The sequence below is a fragment of the Ursus americanus genome, chromosome 7, assembly GCF_024610735.1.
Source record: "Ursus americanus isolate L20-20 chromosome 7, mUrsAme1.1.p, whole genome shotgun sequence".
Classification (NCBI taxonomy): Eukaryota; Metazoa; Chordata; class Mammalia; order Carnivora; family Ursidae; genus Ursus; species Ursus americanus.
Genome location: NC_142133.1, coordinates 11,653,817 through 11,675,368, shown reverse-complemented (window position 1 = coordinate 11,675,368; position 21,552 = coordinate 11,653,817). Strand labels below are relative to the sequence as shown.

Sequence of the window (21,552 nt, the reverse complement as noted above, 5' to 3'; positions counted from 1 at the left end):
GCCAGCTTTCAACACTGAACCCGCAGCACCGTGGGCACTGTGTGGGCCTCGTTCGACTGTTGGCTTGTCAACACTGTGTTGACATGATTGAACCCCGGGAACAGGAGGATACATATAAAGCAGAAGGTATCATCGTTCTAGGGTCAATACATACCGTTTGGTTGAGTTAATTACCCTGTAAGAGAAGAGAAGCGTCATGCATTAAAATCCCAACAGCATGCACAGTTCTCTCTTCTCTTTTGCCTCCCTGTCTTTTGTTTTGGGGGAGTGCACCAGGTACAGGGAAAAGCCACGAAACAGCTAAGATGCTCGGCACCACAGCAGAACAAGTTCACGGTCCTGGGAGAATGAACAGACATGCACAAACAGCGCTACTAGCCTCATGTTGCAAATCTTTTCCTGTTTCAGATTCCATGCATTTGCAGAGAGAACAGAGTGTGTGGAGATTCCCGCATTTGCCGGAAAGGATGGTGACAGTGTAATTACTTGGAATTTAAGGAAACTGAAAGGAAAACACCCTCCAGGTACCTGGGATCCAAAACACACACAACACCGCGGCGTGGGTTTCTGTATCTTTAGGAAATCAAGCACTAGGTGGGGATTAATGGTATCTTTGTCGTTATTTATATGGTCCAGGGGCAGTTCATGGTATTACTGGTGAATTTGTCAGCCTGGCAACAAGCATACGTTTATTACCACCCAGGGAAGTGGCCTAAGTTATGTGTGCTGAACGAACTTGAGGACCTTCTGGAGACGTGGCTCCGATGTGTCAGTGCTGGACTTAGCTCCTGGGAAGGCAGAGCTGCTGAGCTGCCCACATTAGCTGATGCTGTAGCGAGGATGCCAACACATCTGTAGGTTTTCTGCTGCCCTGCCTGTCAGTGACAGCGATGCTTATAGATTCATGTGCGGGATTGACCTCCCTCTTGCGAGGGCCAGGGCCCCACAGGAACCTCTGTGGAGGCAGAGTGAACCTCCCCTTTTATTCAGAGAGTGTGATCAGAGAGTTTAACAAGCATAGAGGATGAGGTCCTCAAATCAGTGAGAAGTAGGTTCAGAAAAAAACAGTGCTAGAAGGTTACTCAGAGAACTAAGAGGTGGGAGTTTCTTTGGGGCTGATGAAATTGCAAAGTGCCAAAGACACCGAGTGAACCCTGCTGAGAAAAGCAGGGAAGGAGGCTCATGTTCCCGTGTGAGATGTTGTGGCGTGACCCAGCTCGAGGTCTGAGAGAGCCCATCCCCGCCTCTACCCTCCTACCATTTTTAGTTATTGACAGAAACCTCTAGCTTCAGTATAAGGCAAGAACTGCTCTTTGGGCGAAGGGAAGAGCCGCAGGATACATCTGCTTGACCCGTTCCTCTGTTCACACGATGGTGCTGCAGAGACTCCCGGGAGAAGGGCACAGGGCCTGAGGGGGAGGCGGTTGCATTAAGAGGCTAGGGGGCCAGGTGGAGAGAAGGCAGGAGGTCCAGTCACAAAGCCTGTCCCTGACACACACTTTGTGGATTCAGATTCTCAGTGCCCCTATGTGAGCAGGGGAGAGGTTCTGCTAGAGCTCATTGGTGGCACTGCTTTAGGTAACTTATGCCTTTGTTCTGATGGCGAAGGGGCTATCCCCAGAGAATTTGAAAAGAATGTCAATTGTTAAGCAAGGTTAATGCTAATCTAACAAAAACAATTAATTCAGGAAGTATGCCAGGCCTAGCAAAAGTAATTTACAAGATTAAGCCTGGTGGGCAATGTTTCAATCAGGGTAAAGAGTGTGAGGGGTTCAGTTTTGGCTTATGTGTTCCTTGGCAACTTAGTTATAAAGGGAAACCTATCTGGCTGCATAGCTTACATTTTCAGCATCTACCATCTTCCCAACCCTGTGACTCATACAGATTAAATTATAGATTAAAACATTTTCTTAGTCTGAAGTGCTCAGAGCATGGCCTGCTGTTCTTATGCCATTTCAGTGATCCCACGTTCTGAATTTGAGGAGAGAGCCCAAATCCTAAACACACAATCTTGTCTCCTCTATCCATCACGGTGTCCCAGAAATGCCAACATTGCATTTCTCCCACTCAAAAACTGCCCAGAAATCCTTGACAGACTATTCTGGTTTGGAAAAATGTGTGGTTTCCAACCCGACCCAAGGCCTCAGAGGCAGATGATCAGTCCTTCCTGTTCAATTCCCATTCCCCATTGCCCACTGTCAGGGTCAAGCATTTGCCAGTATGGGGGCTTTGCTCGGGCCCCTTTCTGGGCCGGGGAGGGAGGCCGCCCCCTCAGGAACGCCTGGCCAGGAGTTCTTTGTGCCTCTTGTTGCATGGAAAGGAGAGACTGTCAAGTGAAGAGTTAGAGGGGACACTGCTCAGAGGCTTTCAGAGTATGACTTCCCGTTACCCCATGCACTACCCCAAGGCGGAAAAACTGTAGTCAAGATGAATAGTCATTTAACGAATCGTAGTACAATATATGTAAAGTAAACTTTACCACCTCAGCTATTTTGAAGTGTACAATTCAGTAGTGCTAAGTATGTTCATACTGCTGTGAGCTCTCCAGAACTCTTCTCATCTGCAAAACTGACACTCTGTACCAACAACAAGTCCCCGTTCTCCCCTCCCCCAGCTCGTGGCATCTACCATCCTACTGCCCATCTCTGAATTGGGCTACTTTAGAGACCTCGTATAAGTCATTTCGTGTCTGACTTATTTTACTTAGCATATGTCCTCCAGGTTCATCCATGTTGGAGCGTGTGTCAGAATTTCCTTCCTTTTGAAGACTGAATGATACTCTCGTATATATATAGACCCTATTTTGTTGATCCATTTATCCACCAGTGGACACTCGGGTTGCTCCTACCTTTTGGCTATTGCGTGTGGTGTCTCTGTGAACGTGCGTGTACAAATATTTCTCTGAGACCGTGCTTTCAGTTCTTGGAGTATAGACCCTAAAGTGGAATATCTGGTGATTCCATTTGTAATTTTTGAGGAGTCTCCACTCTGTTTTCCACAGCGGCTTCTCTGGGTTATGTCCCACTCACCGTGCACAGGTTCTGCCCATCATCTCCAACATTCGTGGTTTTCTGGTTTTTTGTTTGTTTGTTTCCTTTTTGGTTTTGGTCACTAGCCATCCTCACCGGTGTGAGGTGGTATCTCATTGTGGTTTTGATTTGCATTTTCCTAATGATTAGTGATGTTGAGCATCTTGTCATGTGTTTAAACAATATTACAGTGCAACGTTTTAAAAGTTCAAAATTAATGCCAAAAAAATCCATGGTGATCAAAATGTCACAATTTTAAATAAAGATAGGCTCCAGCAATGATGATGTGTTAAGTCATGTGGGAGCCTGAGGTAAAGGGAAAAATGTCTGCCTCTGTACACGTTTTAATTTATTATTTTTAATGATTGTTCTGGGGTTATTAAAGTTGTTGAAAAGATCAAAGAATTGAAACATAGGTATATTGAAATGACATTATTTTAAATTTAAATACTTGGGGAGTACATTCATAGCTCTCGCTGAAGTTTTATATTGATCGGGCGTGGGAGCGCTTGCTCGGTCCTGCTCCACGTTGTAACCTCACTTTTGCATAGGGCCCCTACTTTCTAGCCCAGTCTAAACGTTTGCGGCCTTCTCAGAGCAACGCTCTCAGCTGAGCCCTCAAAGATGCTTCTCCCACTGCCTTTGCTTGGGTTTTTCTGTCCCCTCTGCACATTACCCTTCTGAGGACTCCTTCCCGACCCTCCTCTCCCTCTCTTCTCTCAGGCTGCTTATGAGGCATCTGCTTGTGGCCTATGAGTCACCGACAGAATGGCATCTTTTAGTGGTGGTTTGGGAAGTGTTCAGAAACCAGGGCAGGCAAGAATCTCTCTTCACATACTCTGGTATGCAAGATAGATCAGTTAAATTTTCATAATCTTCTTTTTTCATTACTTCATTCCCATTTTCTCACACTTTAGGGGGAATTGTACAGACCGTTTTTCCCCTGCTGTGGACATCCCCCGAACCCAGCAAGCACGGAGTAATGACAAAGGGAAAGAGCGTGTGTGTGTGTGTGTGTATGTGTATGTGTGTGTGTGTGTTTGTGTGTGTGCGTAGGGTGCAATAGTGATATTGCAAAGGTCATGACATGACCTCAGCCACCCGCATTTTCTGAAGCAAATCTCCATGTTTCAAGAAAGGAATGGTTTGTCACTTGCAAGAGGGTAGGACTAGGTCACTGGCCGGCATTGGGCTCTCAGGACATTGGTAGCATTGGACTGGCTGGGTCACTGGGTCATAACCCCAGGCTCCCAGAAGTTGGGTGTGGGAACCTAGGCGCTGGGTAGACTTCTTACCTTTCACTTCTGGGGATGACTTTCTGCCTTAGAAATTCCGCTTCCTGCCAGCCCAGGCTCCATCCCATCCAGGCATGCTCCATCACCCTCGGATGGGCTCTCCTCGTTGTAGAGAACAGGAGCTTTGGTTTAGGTTTAGGAATTGCAGGAGATTTAATCTGGCAAGTGATGCTGACCTGAAGCTGCAGTTCTACGCTTTCCATCCTCACAGCCATCCTTCCGCTTGGCTTTCTGCCCAGAGTTGGCTGGGTCCCTGCTCATGTTTACACTCAGTGGGCATAGAGCAGCCAGCACTCTCCTCTCCCATGTTTCTCTCCATGTAGGTGTCCTTGCCTCTTTCTCTCTTTGTTCTGGGCTTGACTGACTGCTGGGGAGGAGAAGGGGTGCCAACAGAGCCTAATTACTGTGGGACCAGAGTGATGCTACCTTCTGGAGCTATTCTGAGCCACCCAGCCCCCTGCAGCTTGACTTCCCTCTCAGTTAATGAGTATGAGTTCTCTTCATGGTCTTTGTACATCATGAAATATTCATCTCATCCATAAGCAAAATATATCAGAGGCATTTGAGCTTCCCTGAACTCTTGGCTTTTTTTTTTTTTTTTTTTTAAAGAAAAGATTCCTCTGTAGGACTGGGCAATACTTTCACTGTTCTTCCCTGCGCCAGGCTTCCCCCTTCCCCACATTCTCCTGGCAGGTAGGTGTCCCAGGCCACCTCTTCAATGGGAGGTTAAGGTGTGAATTGGATGGGCAGGTAGCAGGGTTTCCTTGTGTTGGTGGCTGGCTCATAAGGAATCTGTGCACGTTAGCTTGTAAAGATGGCATCCTGTAAAGATGGCAGCCTACGCTTGACCACAATGACAGGTTTCATCTGCTCTGCAGGTAGCAGGGTTTCCTTGTGTTGGTGGCTGGCTCGTAAGGAATCTGTGCACGTTAGCTTGTAAAGATGGCATCCTGTAAAGATGGCAGCCTACGCTTGACCACAATGACAGGTTTCATCTGCCCTGGCTGGTAGGGCTTTAGCAGGTGCTGCCGAAATAGTTCTTCTTTCTTCAGAGTCTAAAATAGAGGCCAGAAAAATAATCTTATCTTCCATGTCCCTGTTTCTGGGCATTCTCAGGGAGTCTGGGAAACTAATAAGTCTAAGCAAACTCCAAGTGGTCTTTCTGCTGATTACTTTGTATCTGACTAGGACTTAAAAGTATTCTTTGGTATTCTTTGAAACTCAGTCTCATCTCAGGCCACTGGTGTTCCCCAAGTCTGTAGTGACTTCCAAGAAGCCACACCTTCTCTGCACATCAGTTTCCAATGGTTAGAATCATCGACTAGACATGAATTGGCTCCGGTGTAATGCTTGTGTAGGGGACACTGTGCACTCAGGTGAGGCCCCTAATGTCAGATATGAATGTCTGGTCACAAAAGCAAGGTTGGTCATATTCTTTGATTTCTCGAATTCAGTTTAATTTTTGATTCCAGGGCCCTTCTATCCTAGCAGATTGGTAGGATATTAACCTCAGTTTATCTCAGAATTCTCCTCCTGAGATTGTCCCAAGTTTTGGAGGCCCCAGGGAGTGCTAAAAACCCTTCAGGTGGGGCTGTAGTCATCGGACATCTGTTCCCCCAAATTGCCCCATAAATACTCATGGTCCCTGTCTTATGGGTGCTCCTGGTCAACCAGTTCTCTGCTGCTCCCATTCTGGGCTTCGGATGTGGGAGTCTTTTGAGGACACCCTGCCCTACCCCACTGGATTCGCTATGTGCCTTCCTCCCAAGGTGCTGCAGAGATGTGGAGCCAGTTCCCATCTTCTCCCGGGATCCTCTCCTCTTCTCCCCCAAACTAGAGGGAATCTCCTCATCTGCGACAACTCCTCTCCTCTCAACTCCCTCTTGCTTCTTCAAAGCTACCTTCTCTGTAAACCCTAAGGCCTCTCCTAGGGGTTTAGACTTCAAAAGAAAAAGCCAGAATATCTTGCCTGCTGCTTTGTCTTTCTGCCCTGCCTCCTGTGGGACAGATTTGCAATGTGCCTGATATCTGCTTGAATATGGAAGGAGGGTGGGGAACAGAAAATACAAGGAGAACAGATCACCATCACACAATATGATCCACTGACATACATCAATGTGACTTTCTATGAAGGTGAAACTCTAACCCTAGGATGGCTTTTCTGTAGAGGTGAAAACCACTGAGATATTATAACTGTTTACTTTTTTTTTTTTAATTTTGTAAAATAACAGAATGGAAAATGGAGAGTTTGTATGGTATTAAGTTGGCAGCACATGTAGGTCTAGAGTTTCTCTATGTAGTACAGAAGCCACTGGCCTCATGTGGCTACAGAACACTTGAAATGTGTTGAGTCCAATTTTGTATGTGCTGTAAGTGTAAATTACACACTGGATTTCAAAAACTTAGTATGGAAAAAATGTAAAACAGCAGATAATTTTTAATATAGATATGTTGAGATGATAATATGAATATATAGGGTAAAAGTTCACTTATTTCTTTTACTTTCTAAAATGTGGCTACTAGAAAATTTGAAATTATATCGGTGGCTCGCATCATGTGGCTGTTGCCTAGCCCTGCTCTCAGCCACACTGGCTGGCCCTGTCACTTACATAGCTTTGTAACTTTAGGCAAGGTATTTAACCTTTCTGCCTCCTGTTCCTCATCTATAAAATGGGAATGATAGATTGTTACTATTCTATTATATTGTCTGTGTTAAATGATGAGGAGGCAGAATAAGGTACTATCCTATGTTCTAGGAACTCAAATGAAGTAGAATCAAGAGCCTGGCTTTGGAGTCAGACCTGAGTCTGGATTTATCACTTAGCTGTGTGATCTTGGTTAAGGTACCTGACCAATCTGAGCTTTAGCTTTCTTATTTATGAATGAGGATAATGGTGTTTGCCTTATGGGTTGTAGGGAATATATATATGTGTGTGTGAATATATGTGTTTATATATATGTATGTATGTATGTGTACATCGTGTGGGTGTGTATATACCACACACACACAGTGTTTTATTTTGTTTTTAAAAGATATATTTATTTATTTGGGTGGGGAGGGGAAGAGGGGGAGAGAGTCTCAAGCCAGTCAAGCTGACTCTGCGCTGAGTGTGGAGCCTGACGTGGGGCTCCATGTCAACCCTGAGATCATGACCTGAGCCGAAATCAAGAGTCAGACACCCAACCAACTGTTCCACCCAGGTACCTCACACACAGTGTTTTATACAGCACCTGGTACATAGTTGATAGGTCATAGTGATAGGGGCATAGTTGATAGTTCAATAAATTATGGGTGCTCTTATGCCTAACCATCATCCTCCTGTTGGTTACCCTGCTGTTCTTACCAGTAGGTAAGCAGCTTAAAGACTAAGTTTTTATTTTCTTCTGATATGCTAATTCTCATGTTTGTTTTAGTTTTACTTCTATTATTAAATAGATTCATTTCTCACTTATAGTCCATTTGCTTTGGTTTTCTAAGGTATCTCTTGATTGGCTGAAGTTCTAATAGTTTCCTCAAGGAATAATCACAAGGACAATATTCCCAGGGTTTTCAAATGTTCTTTCTAGATCTTCATGCTTAAAGGACAGCTTGGCTGGAGAGAAAGCTCTTGGCTCACTCTCTCCCCCTTGAGCGTCGCCTATGGCTTGTGCTCCGGTGTCTTCTCATGTTGCATGCCGCTGAGGAGAAACCTGAAGCTAGCTTGATTTTTTTTTTTCTTTTCTGACTTTATCTTTTTACCAGGTTGTACAAATGATCATTTTTATTCCCAGCTTTATTGAGCTTTAATTGACATATGACATTGTGTAAGTTTAAGGTATACAATATGATGATTTGATACACATATGTATTACAAAATGATTATCATAGTAAGAGTAGTTAATGCCTCTATCACCTTACATAATTACCATTTCTTTTTTTTCTTTTTTGTGGTGAGAACATTTAAGATTTACTTTCTCACCAACTTCCAAGTATATAATACAGTGTTGTTAACTACAGTCACTGTCTGCACAGTAGATCCCCAGAACTTACTTGTGTCCCCCAGCAAGCTGCTGGCAACCACCATTCTACTGTCTGTTACTATGTGTTTCTATTTTTTTTTTTTAAGATTCCACATGTAAGGGAGATCACGATTTATCTTATTTCACTTACTGTAATGCCTTCAAGGTCCATCAGTGTCGTTGCAAAGACAGGATTTCCTTCTTTGTCATGACTGAGTAATATTTCATTAATGTATGTATTTCATCTGTGTGTCTAGCTACATCTTTCATCTTTATCCATTCATCCATTGCTGGACACTTAGGTTGTTTCCATGTCTTGGCTGTTGCGAATAATGCTGCACTGAATTTGGGGGTGCAGATACCTCTTCAAGATAGGGATTTCACCTTGGTTAAATTTATTCCTATGCATTTTATTATTTTTGATGATGAGATTTTTTTAAATTTCTCTGATTGTTTTGGGGTATAGCAATGCAACTGATTTTTGTATGTTGATTTTGTATCCTGTGAAGTTTACTGAATTTATTAGTTCTAATAGTTTTTTTCGTGGGGTTTTTAGGGTTTCCTATATATAAGATTATATCATCTGCAAACAGAGGCAATTTTATTCCTTTCTGATTTGGATGTCCTTTTTTTTTTTTTTTTTTTTTTTTTTGGCCTGATTGCTCTGGCTAAGATTTCCAATACTTTGTTGAATGTGAGTGGTAAGAGTGGGAGTTCTTGTCTTCTTCCTGATCTTGGTGAGAAAGCTTTCAACTTTTTATTGTTGTGCTTGATGCTACCTGTGGGTTTGTTGTATGTGTCCTTTAATGTTGAGGTATGTTCCTGATATGCCCAATTTGTTGAGAGCTCATTTCATAGTTATTTTTCATGAAAGGATTTTGAATTTTGTCAAATGCGTTTTCTGCATGTATTGAGAGGATATATAAGTTTTTATCCTTTGTTCTGTTAACATGGTGTATCACTTTGATTTGTATGTGTTGAACCACCCTTGCATTCCAGGGAAAAATCTTGTTTGGTCATGGTGTATGATCCTTTTAATGTGCTGTTGAATTTGGTTTGGTAGTATTTTGTTGAGAATTTTTGCATTTGTATTCATCAGAGAAACTGACTCGTAGTTTTCTTGTAGTGTCCTTATCTGGCTTTGGTATTAGGGTAATGCTAGCCTTGTAAAATGAATTTTGGTGTGTTCTGTTCTCTTCACCTTTTTGGAAGAGTTTGTGAAGGGCTGGTATTAATTCTTTTATGTTTGATAAAATTCACCAGTGAAACCTTCTAGTCCTGGGCTTGTCTAGATTGAGAGATCTGATTCAGCCTTCTTACTTATTATTGGTCTCTTTTTGGAATTTCTATTCCTTCATGATTTGGTTTTGGTAGGTTGTATGTTTCTAGGAATTTATCCATTATCCAGTTTGTTGGTGTTCATTTTAGTCTCTTATAATCCTTTGTATTTCTGTTGTGTCAATTGTAACTTTTCTTTCATTTTTTATTTTATTTATTGATTCTTTTTATCTTAGTCTAGCTAAAGGTTTATCAATTTTGTTTATCATTTCAAAAAACCTGCTCTAAGTTTTGTTCATCTTTTCTATTTTTATGGTCTCCATTTCATCTAGTTTTGCTCTGATCTTTGTTACTTCTGCTAAATTTGGGTTTAGTTCTTTCCAATTACTTGAGGTATAAATTTAGGTTGTTCATTTGTGATCTCCCCCCCTTTAATATAGGTGTTGTTGCTATTAATTTCTCTCTTTGACTAGCTTTTGCTGCACCCCATAGATTGATACATATTTCCATTTTCATTTCTTTCAAGATATTTTTTTGGTTTCCCTTTGACTTCTTCTTTGACTCATTGGTTGTTCAGGAGTGTGTTGTTTAATTTCCACACATTTGGTAATTTTCCAGTTTTCTCCCATTAGTAAGTTAGTGAGTCCTTATCTATCAATAATTACATTAGCTCTAGTTGGTCCAAGATATAGGTCAAGTCGTGTTTCCTTATTGATGTTCTGTCTGGGTGATCTATCCATTGCTCAGTGTGAGATACTGTAGTCCTGTTATTGCATTGTTGTCTGTTTCTTCCTTCAGTTCTGGTAATATTTGCTTTAAATATTTAGGTACTCCAGTGTTGGATGCATACATATTTACAATTGTTATATCCTTTCAATGAATTGATCCCTTTATCATTATATAGTGACGTTCTTTGTCTCTTGTGACCAATTTTGATTAAAAGTCTATTTTATCTGATAAAAGTATAGCCACTCCTGCTTTCTTTTGGTTACCATTTGCATGGAATGTCTTTTCCCATCCCTTCACTTTCAACCTATATATGTCCTTAAAGCTAAAGTGAGTCTCTTATAGGCAACATGTTGTTAGATTTTGTGTTTTTTAAAGAATCTATTCAGCTGTTTTGTGTCTTTTGATTGAATAATGTAGTCCTTTTATGTTTAGTATAATTATCGATAGGTAAGGACTTACTATTGCTGTTAATCGTTTTCTGACTTTTCAAACTTTCTTTGTTCCTTTGTTCCTCTCTTACTGTCTTCCTTTGTGATTATTGTTTGTAGTAGTGTGCTTTAATTCCTTTATCTTTGTCTTTTGTGTAACTACTATAAGTATTTTTTTGTGGTTACCATGAGGTTTACATAAAATGTCTTGCAGATATCACAGTCTCTTTTAAGCTGATAACAAGTTACCTTTAATTGCATACAAAAACTCTACACTTTTACTTCTCTCCCCATATTTTATGCTATTGATGTCAAACTTTACATCTTTTTATATTGTGCATCTATGATAAATTACTGTCGTTGTAGTTATTTTTAATATATTTTTAACTTTTATACTAGAGATAGAAGTCATTTACATACCACCATCACACTATTACAACATTATGAATTTAATTAAATATTTACCTTTACCAGTGAGTTTCATACTTTTATATGTTTTTGTATTGGTACTTAGTGTCCTTTCATTTCAACTTGAAGAACTCCCTTTAACGTTCCTGCAAGTCTGGTCTAGTGGTGATGGATTTCCTTAGCTTTCATTTGTCTAGGAATGTCTTTATCTCTCCTGCATTTCTAAAGGACAGTTTTCCTGGATATAGTATGCTTGGTTGGCAGTGTTTTCTTTCAGCACTTTGAATATATTATTCCACTTCCTTCTGGACTGCAAGGTTTCCACAGAAAAATCTGCTAATAGCTTTACAGGGTTCCCTTGTATATGACAAATCATTTTTCTCTTGCAGCTTTCAAAATTCCCTCCTTGTCTCTGAGTTTCTACATTTTTATTATAACATGCATCAGAGTAATCTTCTTTGGGTTGATCTTGCCTGGGGTCCTTTGAGCTTCTTGTACCTGATATCCATTTCTCTCCCTAGATTTGGGAAGTTTTCAGCTGTTATTTTTTAAAATCAATTTTCTGCCCCTTTCTCTTTTCCTTCTGGGCCTCCCATGGTGTGAATATTTCTTTGCTTGATGGTGTCCCATAATTCATGCAGACTTCCTTCACCCTTTCTTATTCTTTTTTCTTTTCGTTCCTCTAGCTGGTTAGTATCAAATGATCTGTCTTTGAGTTTGATGATTCTTCTGCATGATCAAGTCTGTTATTGAAGCTCTCTTGAATTTTCAGTTCCATCATTGTTTTCTTGTTTGGGGAATTCTATTTTGGTCTTTTTTTTATGGGTTCTGTTTCTTTATTAAACTTTTCATTTTGTTCATACATTATTTTCCTGATTTCATTGGATTGTCTATGTTCTTATGCATTTCATTGAATTTCTTTAAGATGATAATTTTGATTCTTTGTCACATATTTCACAGATCTCCATTTCTTTGGGGTTGGTTATTGGAATATTATTAGTTTCCTTTGGTGGTGTCGTATTTGCCTGATTCTTTATGATCCATGTAGCCTTGTAATGATATCTGTAGTCAAAGAAGCAGACACCTCTTCCAGTCATTATAGACTGATTTCCATAGGTACAAACCTCTATCTATTCCCTGGTCTGATGGGATTACCTCCAGAATCACAGTCATACTAGGTTAGAGCCAGTTATAAGATTACTGCTGGAGCTACAGTGGGTTCCACAATTAGCAGGTGTGTATGGATCCTCTCTGGTCCCTGGGTGAATGGAACTGTGTCCAGTACCTTGTTTAGTAGGGTGGCGCTGGGACAAGGATCCTCTTCAGGATCCACAGTTGGGTCCTTAGACAATACGCCTATTACTAGGTGCATGGTAGGTGTGGCTCCCACCAGGTCTCTGTGAGGACTGCTGCCTGGTCACTGGATGAGTCCCAGCATGGGCAGGACTAGCCCTAGACCATGGTGGAGGAGCTAGAGCCAAGTATAGGGCTCTTTCAGGATCTTCTGAAGTGAAGACAGGAGTGTCTTCTACTGGTTTTCTGGGCTGGCAGGTCTGCCAGGCCTGCATCTGTGATGTGGTTGGAGCCAAATACAGGGCCCTTTAGGATCTCTGGGGCACAGCTGGGAGTATCTCCTGCTGGGTCCCTGTGTCAGGATGACTATTTACAGACTGCAGTTGGGAGGGCCTGGAGCCTAGTATAGGACTCTTTCAGACTGGAGTATCTCCTGCTGGGACTCTAGACCCTCAGGGCAGCTGGCATACTGGTTATGAAGGGTCTGGAGCTGAGTATAGAGCCCTTTCTGGATCTCCAAGGGTCCAGCCACAAGTGGCTCCTTCCTGGTCACTGAGTCAGCAGGCCTGCTTGCAGACTCTCACTGGAAGAGGACTGGAGCCTAGTATAAGGCCCTTTCAGTATCTCTGGGGGTGCAGACTGGATTGTCTCCTGCACAGTCCTTGCGCCGGCAAGACTATGCATCATGGCTGGGATGGGCTGGAGCCCAGTTATAGGGCTTTTTTAGAATCTACTAACTGAGTTTGATGGGTTTACCTCCAGGGGCTTCTGGACCATGGCCAATAGGGACTGGAACCAGTTCATGGGCTACTTCAGGGTCCATAGCCAGGATCAAGGTCAGTGTGTCTATTACCTGCTACTCTGCATGACTCCTGGTCCTTGGGCATATGGTGCTGATGACAGGACCAAATCAAATGAGGCTGTAGCTGAGTCCTCAGTGGGTATAGAGCTGTTTCTGTTTTGGTGTCCAGGACCATGGTCAGCAAATCAGCAGCATTGGTTCTGTCCTGTCTTCTCAAAATGGCTCTTCTCAGTCTCGGACTATGCCAGCATTTCACAATCTCTTACCTGGATCCCAAAGCTCCCGTGTAGGTACTTTTGTCTGTGGATTGATGCATGTTGGTTATTGGTGGGGATATGATCGAGGGACATCTTATTCAGCCATTTTGCTCCAAAGCCGCTTAAGTCCTAAGATATATCTCAGTGTCGATTACTGTAGTTGATATTCCCTGGTATACAGTGTGCCCTTTACATATGGAGATCTAAGACTTCTATTTCAGGCAAGTTTCCTTGAATTAGATCTTTAAATATTTGTTCTGTTCCATTGTTTTATTTATTATTATTTTAAAATATAAATTACTTATTATTTTCAAATTTAAGGAAAACTTAGCCATTGCTTGGTATGTGCCAAGTACTATTCCAGCCTCTTATCAAATCTTATGTTACTTAATCTTTATAACAACCCTATGGAGTAGTTACTATTATTGTGTTCATTTTAGTGATGAAGAAACAAAGACAAAGTGGTTAAGAAGCTTCTCCAAACCATATAGCAGACAGAACCAAGATTCAGACTCAGTTTATTCTCTTAACCTTTGTACCATGCTGGTTTTCTTCTTCAGGGACTCATTTTATGTGTAAAGTATGATACATTTCCATTGACTATCATATCTATCATTTCCCCTCTAATATCTTATTTTTATATTTTATTTATTTAATCCCTCTAATATTTTAAAAATACTTCTGTTTGTGTTCGCCTTCTCTGGTTTCTTACATGAGTTCCATAGTGTATTTTCTTCATTGAATTTCCACCAGTTTCATCTTCTGTGATTTGTTTTCTTCTTTCCTGAATTTTCATATTTCATTTCTTCCTATTTCTTGCCATCTTACTCTTCAGTTGTTGTGTTTCTGCTTTGTTTTCTTCCTTCATGGAGATGATGGCTTCATATATAATTTTTAATTCATGGTGAAATATTGATCATAATTTTCATGTGTTCTTGATAGCATTTTTGTGAGCATTACTCATCTCTTAATAGCTTTGCTGCTTTTTTTTTTTTTCTTATGGTATCCTTGTTTGGATGCTGTGTGCTAGCTTCCTTTTTATTATTCACCGTTGAAGGGAGTTAAGATAGGTATCTGTAGTCAGGTCGTATGGGAGGTAGTGTAGGGAGGGGTCTGTGCTTCACAACTCAGAAGCTGGCTTCTCTACTGCTCAGAGAGAGAGGTTCCTACAAATAAGTTTGTTCTGGATGACACTTTATGAAGTCTTACCTCTTTTGCCTTTCTAAACCAAATAGACTTTTGCTACTAGTCCTTGTCATTGAGGTTCCAGTATCCAGTGTTGCTCACCCTTGACTTTGGGTGGGCCCCCCACTTTCTAATAACTGCCCCAGGTCTCCGGACCACTACAAGTACACTTTCTCTTGCTTTCTTCTGAACAGCTTCTGCCCATCTCAGCTGCTCTGGATGTTATTTTTATCTCCTAATTTGACAGAAGAAGGCATATGTACTTTCTTTTCTTTTCTTTTCTTTTTAAAGATTTTATTTATTTATTTGACACAGAGAGCACCAGCAGGGGGAGCAGCAGGGAGAGGGAGAGGGAGAAGAATGCTCCCCGCTGAGCAGGGAGCCTGATGTGAGGCTTGATCCCAGGACCCTGGGATCATGACCTGAGCTGAAGGCAGACACTTAACCGACTAAGCCACCCAGGAGTCCCTGTGTTTTCTTTTTTCGTTCTCACCCCCCACCCCCAAAAATAATTTCTAGGAAAAAGAAAAGATATTGAATTATATAGTTGTGTTTATTCTGGAAGTAAAGACTAAGTCTGGAATGTTCAAAGACGTATTAAAGTGAGTGAAACCAACATGAACCTGATGTCTTCATCTTTTGTGTGAGGTGGACGGTGTCTTTCACTTTTACTTGTCACCCATGTATGTGTCATGCATGATGTTGCCACTCACTATATTTACATAAAATTAATAAAGTATCATTTGAACACTTAGCCCATCTATTATCAAGTTCTCAAATTCCAAAATATCTTTCAGTAGGTTGGCATAAAATTCCGGTGTTTTAAAGAGAATATAATTTGTAAATTTTAAAAAATAACTTTTTTGGTCTTCTTTTCTTCCACTATTTCTTAGAAACCGTGATATATCACTTCTAATTATTGGATGAGAGTGATGAAGTGTACTAACCTGCTTCATGGTTAACTCTTGTCACTTTAAAGGATCTTTTCCTAAAGTGATTAAAGCTGATTGTGTGTGTGTGTGTGTGTGTGTGTGTGTGTGTGTGTGTTGTTAAGTGCATTATATACATTGCTTCATTTAATCCTCACAATTATGTGAAGTGAGTGGTATTATTACTCCAGTTTTCCAGAAGAGAAGTAGCCTTGGGGTTATTTTTTGAGGTTGTATGACTGGTAAGAAGCAGAGCAGGAGGTCTGAGCCTAGGCTGTCATAAACACTCTGCTGTCCTGCACTGTGCAGACATAGTGTAAATAATTTGGGAAATACAGAGAAGAAAGGAAAAGACACATTATTGCCACCCAGAGATTTTCACTGTTGAGCATACTGGTGTATTTCCCTCCAGTCTTCTTTATTGTATACTTAGAACAATTAAAGCATCACTATCATATTATGTACCACTGTGAATATTGCATTTTTTCCTTAATATTATAACAAGTATTTTTCCACATTCTTACAAAACTTCTGTAAGTGATGTTAAAAGATACATAGTACAGTTGACCCTTGAGTAACGGGGGTTAGGAGCACCAACCCCTGAGCAGTGAAAAATGCGCATGTAACTTTTGACTTCCCTGAACTTAACTACTAATAGCCTACTGTTGACCAGAAGCCTCACTGAGAACAAAAACTGTTGATTCACGTTGATTTTTATTTTATATGTATTACATACTGTGTTCTTGTATAAAGTAAGCTAGAATAAAGAAAATGTTTTAATATCATAAGGAAGAGAAAACACGTTTACAGTATTATACTGTATCAAAAAAATATCTGTGTATAAGTGGACCCACATTGTTCAAACCCATGTTGTTCAAGGGTCATTTGTACTTCGTTAAAGTGGTATACTAGAATTCTGTAAATCGCTTCTTGTTGGACATTTGAGTAAGTTTGATTTTTTTTTTTTTTTTTTTTTGCTATTAGAAATAATACAGCACTTTTTCTGTGTGGTATATTTCCGCCTGTATTTTAGACTTTTTTGGGGAATAGATTTCCATACTGGATCACTGTGTTTGAACATTTTGGGTTAGTCTCTCACATTTATTTGCTTTCTAAAAACTGTTTTAAGATGATGTAACTCACATCAACAGTCCCATTTCATGGAACCTGCATTAGCATAAAAATAGTTATCTCATTTCTATTTGAATTTCCTTGATGAAGAAATTAATATCATAAGTAATGATAAGTAGTGGAATTGGACATTTTTGTATTTAACTTCTTTTATGAATTTTCTGCTTGTCTTTTGCCCATTTATTTGCTGGGGTCTTGTGTTTCTTATCACATCCTGAAAACTCTTGGTATATTAATCATTAACTCATCAGTATTATTACTTATTGATAATTTATCCTAGTTATTGTTTTCATTTTGGCAATCATTTGTATGCACCCTTAAAATTTGCATAGCAAGTCCTGTCCCTAAATCCTGTAGCTCCTTTGTGATTCCAAAATGGCCTGAGTTGAAAACGAAAACAAAGATCTTTTTGGGCCCTCTAGATTTGTTTTTGAGGTGTGGTGTAATGTAAGAATGTAAACAGATTTTTTGTTACATAGCTAACAGCTGAATTCACATCATTCACTTATGGACCTTTACCTTTCTTTGCTGATGTATGTGGCTTCCCTTCTAATATAATGCATTCCTGGGCTTAGACTTGCTCCTGGCCCATCTACCCTGCTTAATTGCCCTTTCTTGTTCTAGTCTTCCCTTTCTGGTGATGACCTTTCGACATTAATTTGTTTTGCATTCTACCCTGTATATTTACCGTAGGTGTGAAAAACGGATTTGCTATTATCCAAATAAATCTTTATTTCTTGTGTTGCCGAACTGCATCTTCTGAGGGGAGAGCACGTGCATGCTTGGTTTCTGTGCCACATGATTCAGTGAACACTTGTTTTCTTATAATATCCATGGACATTTGAAGGTTTTTATTTTTTGTCCCCAAAACATTTTTCTTCTTTCCTTTCTCTTTTTTTCTTTTCTCCACTCCTCCCCCCATACTGTTTATTAGTACAGTTTTGGGGAGGTCCACTGGTAACGATTTGAAAGCAAAACAAAAGATTGAGCTGTATCAGTGGTTTGGTTACTACAGTTTGTGTATTAAGGCCTTAAAAAATTTTGGAACAATAACGTGGCATTTTTACCCATTATCAAGTAGAGATGTAAAAGGCTGTAATTATTCTCTAAAGTTTCCAAAGTCATTTAGAATGCTCCGACTTCAACTAGCAGAGATTGGATAAACTAGATACACTGCTACAAATTCTGATTTCATCTAATTTTGACATTTGATACTCACGGACAGGTAGATATTTGTAGGAATCTGCATTTCTCGTAATGGGTTTAAGAAATACATTGTAATCATCTGCAAATAAGTTAATTACGCATAGATTTTTACCAACTTTTAGGCTTTGGATTTTGGGGTAATTTCTTACGTCAGCCTCTTCCCCTAAAAAAGTAAAAACTAGTTGTAGGCTGAGAGCAATTTTGTCTTGTTTCTTGCTTCATTGCAAAGACAACAATTGGTAGATCATGTATAGTCCTTTATTCTGTGCTTGCTTTGGGTTCTTGTATGTACAGTAATTCCTTGGAAGAATTTCCCTCCACACCGGTTTTTCCTGTTTAATTTTTCCAGGACTGTTCTCTTCAGGTGTTGGAAAGCTTTTCCATTGTTTTGACAGAGGCTGCTTAGGGTGGTACGTTAAATAGCACATGGCATTTTAAGTTGTTCTTACATTGCCATTACCTCCCAAGAGCTTAAGGTCAATCTTCTTTGACTGTCAAGAATATTTAGAGAGAGGACAGGAAGGGGACTAGGGTTCATGGCACCTACTGCGTCAGCCCAGCTGAGCACTTGTGCAGATGGTGGTGGCTGCCCTCCTCACGGATCAAGAGGAGATTGCCTCTAACCCTGATTCTGTGGCCAGGTGCTGTCTAAAACCTTCCCCCGGGTTTGTTTTATGGGAGAACTTTTATGGGAGGAGGCATATCCTTTTGTTCCCCTTGCCCTCTGAGATCCCACGGTTGCCTGCACTGTGTCTGGTTTTCCCCACATTAGCCTGGATGAAAATTCAGCTCTTCTATTTATTCCCTTCTACTGCCCATCTCTCACAGTCTTCATTAGGTGTGACTTGTCATGCTACTGACCCTCTGGAGGTCGAGAAAAGACCGACACACATCCTCCCTGGCTTTTCCCTTCTGTGTCTCCTTTTACCTTCTGAAGCCCCCCACCGTTTCTTTTCAATCCTAATGATGTGTATCTTGTAGTTGCGGTTTTTTGGGCTTCTCGGACCTGCTGGTTTATAGTTTCCATCAAATTTAGAAAGATTTCAGCCATTATTTCTTGATCACAGTTCTCTGGTCAACTGCAGTTTGGTTCATCTATGATGGACTTGTCCTTTTTTTAACTAGCATTATCCAGGATATATTCTTATTGTAGTGAATAATGTGAGCACAAGAGCCAAGCCAAACCGTGCAGCCATGTTTAGGGGCCCTGCTCAAGTCATGACCACTAACATTCCATTGACCAAAGCCAATTACATAACTAAGTCCCTCATCAATGGGATGGGGAGGGAAGTAAATTTTTGCTGAACAGTAACAAAAGATATCCCAGTCTTTTGTTTTTGTATGGTTCTTTTTTGGCTCTGGAAAACAGTGTCTACTGGAAAGTGAATTAACTTTGGAATCATACCTGGATTCAAACCCTAGTTTTGCCCCAACTACTCGTGTGACCTTAGCAAGTTACTTAACCTTTCTAAACTATGTTCCCTCAGTTGTAAAAATGGTAATGATAGCATTTACCTCATATGGATTTTGGGAAAATTAAAACATGTAACACACATGGAAATGTTTAGTACAAAATTGGCATTCAATTAGTGTTAGTTTCCTTTTGAGATTCCAAGTGGGCTTTTATTGTAGACATTGGTTCTAGGAAGTAAAACAGTCTGACAAGATACAAAAACCTCTGTCATAAAGAATATTTTTAGAATAGGCATGATACTGGCCAGTTTATTTTCATTCACAGTGATGGATGAGAATTGGAATTTGGATCCAGGAAGTGAATACTGTACTGTTCAACTATATCCTGATAGGAGGAAGGTCCATTTTCAAGGTTGATACTAGGGGTGGGCCTCCTTCAGGAGTACCCATTCTTTTCCTAGAAGTAGGAAGTAGGATTATACTGTGGGGCCTTTTCTGGGCATGACTTTCTCCTACTTCCCTATTGTCAGACTGGGCTCAGGGAGGAGCTTAAATGGTGCAAGAATAGTTTTAAATTGGATGTGGTAGTTTTTAGTTCTCAGAAGCTTTCATGTAGATTGTTCTGGATGGGGTCTGGGTTATTGCTCTTTGGGGAAGGTGTTTTCCAGGGACTATATCTTTAAGGGGTACAGTCCTAATCCTGTGAGGAGCTGGCTACTCCTTAGGTTGTGAAAGCCCTGTGGGCCTAGAGTGAGGGGTCTATTCCATTGTTTGAGGACTCCCTTTTAGGAGGGAAAAAGGCTTCTGATCTCTTGGGTTTGGAGCAGACCTCGTCTTTGATATTGGTTTTCTCTTCTTGTTTTATCCTTGAAAAATTTAATTAAACTGAAACTGTAAATACAGAATAGGAAAATCATGTTAAAGAAAAAAGGGCACTCAAGGGCCTGGCATCAGACTAAAGAAAGGAAAGAATTTCGGCATGGATGTAGCTATCCTGGGATCTAGGCTGATTGGGGATGTGGACAGTGGGCTTATTTTAGATGGTCTCTGATGTCAAGCTCTTCCGAATCGGAAATTCAAGGCACTCCTGTGGTAGAATGAGCATCCAGGCTGACAGCCATGGTCAGAGCTCTGAGCTCCCACTTCAAGCCAGAGGAGGAGGTGGAGGAGGAAGAAGAAGAGGAGGAAGGAGAGGAGAAAGAGGAAGAGGAGGAGGCAAACTGCAGACACTTGGGGCACAATTGTAACTTCAACATGTTCCATACATACAACCAAAAGAGCTACGAGCTCAGGACCGTCTCATGGTTCCAGGAGGTCAGGGTTGGGCAGCACGGCATCATTCACGTATGCCTATATCCATGTCAGGCATCACTGATGGATTCATCATCATCCTTCCCACTGAGCAGTACTGCCCTGGGCCCTCCACATTGCTCGCTGGCCAGCCCTGAACAGCAGAACTACAGACAGGGTTCACTGCACTTACCACCATATTGGCTCTTGTCTCCAAGAGAAAGACTTTTCAATGAATAAATAAAAAGGAGTATCAGGTAATAGGAAAGGGTACTGTTTTTCTGAGAGTGTTTTTGTTTGTGTCTGGTATTCCTGGCAAAATGGTGCTAGAAAAGGTGCTCAGATCAGCTAGTTTTATCCTGAAGTCCAAATATGGTGTAGCTGTAAAAATTTGGCTGATTCTACCTTTGGAAGCTGTACTTTTTTGCGTGTGTTGGTGGAGATAAATGCATGAACTGAAACTAAATATTATGAAACCAAATTTTATTTACTTTAAGATATGTTCGGGCTGTTAGGCTTGGAGAGAAAAAAATAACCAAGTTGTGTTCTTGGAAGGCACTTCCGATCTTTAATTAGATATTTGAAGTTTACAGGCCCATCACTCAGGCTTGGCATTGCCTCTTAGTTTCTAATCTCTGATTTAATTTAGAAGCACTGATTGTAACTTACTGACAGCAGGAGGCTCTCTCAGAGGTCTTCCTTCTCCTTAGAACTCAGTTCAATTCAATGGATGGAGCTGGACCAGCTGCACTTCCAAAATTGTTGCCACATTACAGTTTTCAAGGCTGAAGGACTTTAATTATCTCCAGAGTCCTGCTCCTTCCAATAATGGTTTGCCTTGAATTTCTGTGAGACAGGGGTCTGGTTAGTTAACAACCAT

General features: G+C 40.8%; 1 protein-coding gene across 6 annotated transcripts in view; it reads left to right on the top strand.

Annotated features, from left to right (window-relative positions):
• Positions 1 to 21,552, top strand: part of VWA3B (von Willebrand factor A domain containing 3B) — a 218,793-nt gene that overhangs the window by 35,780 nt on the left and 161,461 nt on the right. For all 6 annotated transcript variants that reach the window (XR_015725134.1, XM_045771786.2, XM_045771785.2 and 3 more), the window contains exon 7: positions 409 to 524. Coding sequence is in view for 5 of the 6 variants with exons in the window: in XM_045771786.2 (XP_045627742.2) it covers positions 409 to 524 (116 nt within the window). In the remaining variant the exon portion in view is untranslated. The remainder of the gene's footprint in view (positions 1 to 408; positions 525 to 21,552) is intronic.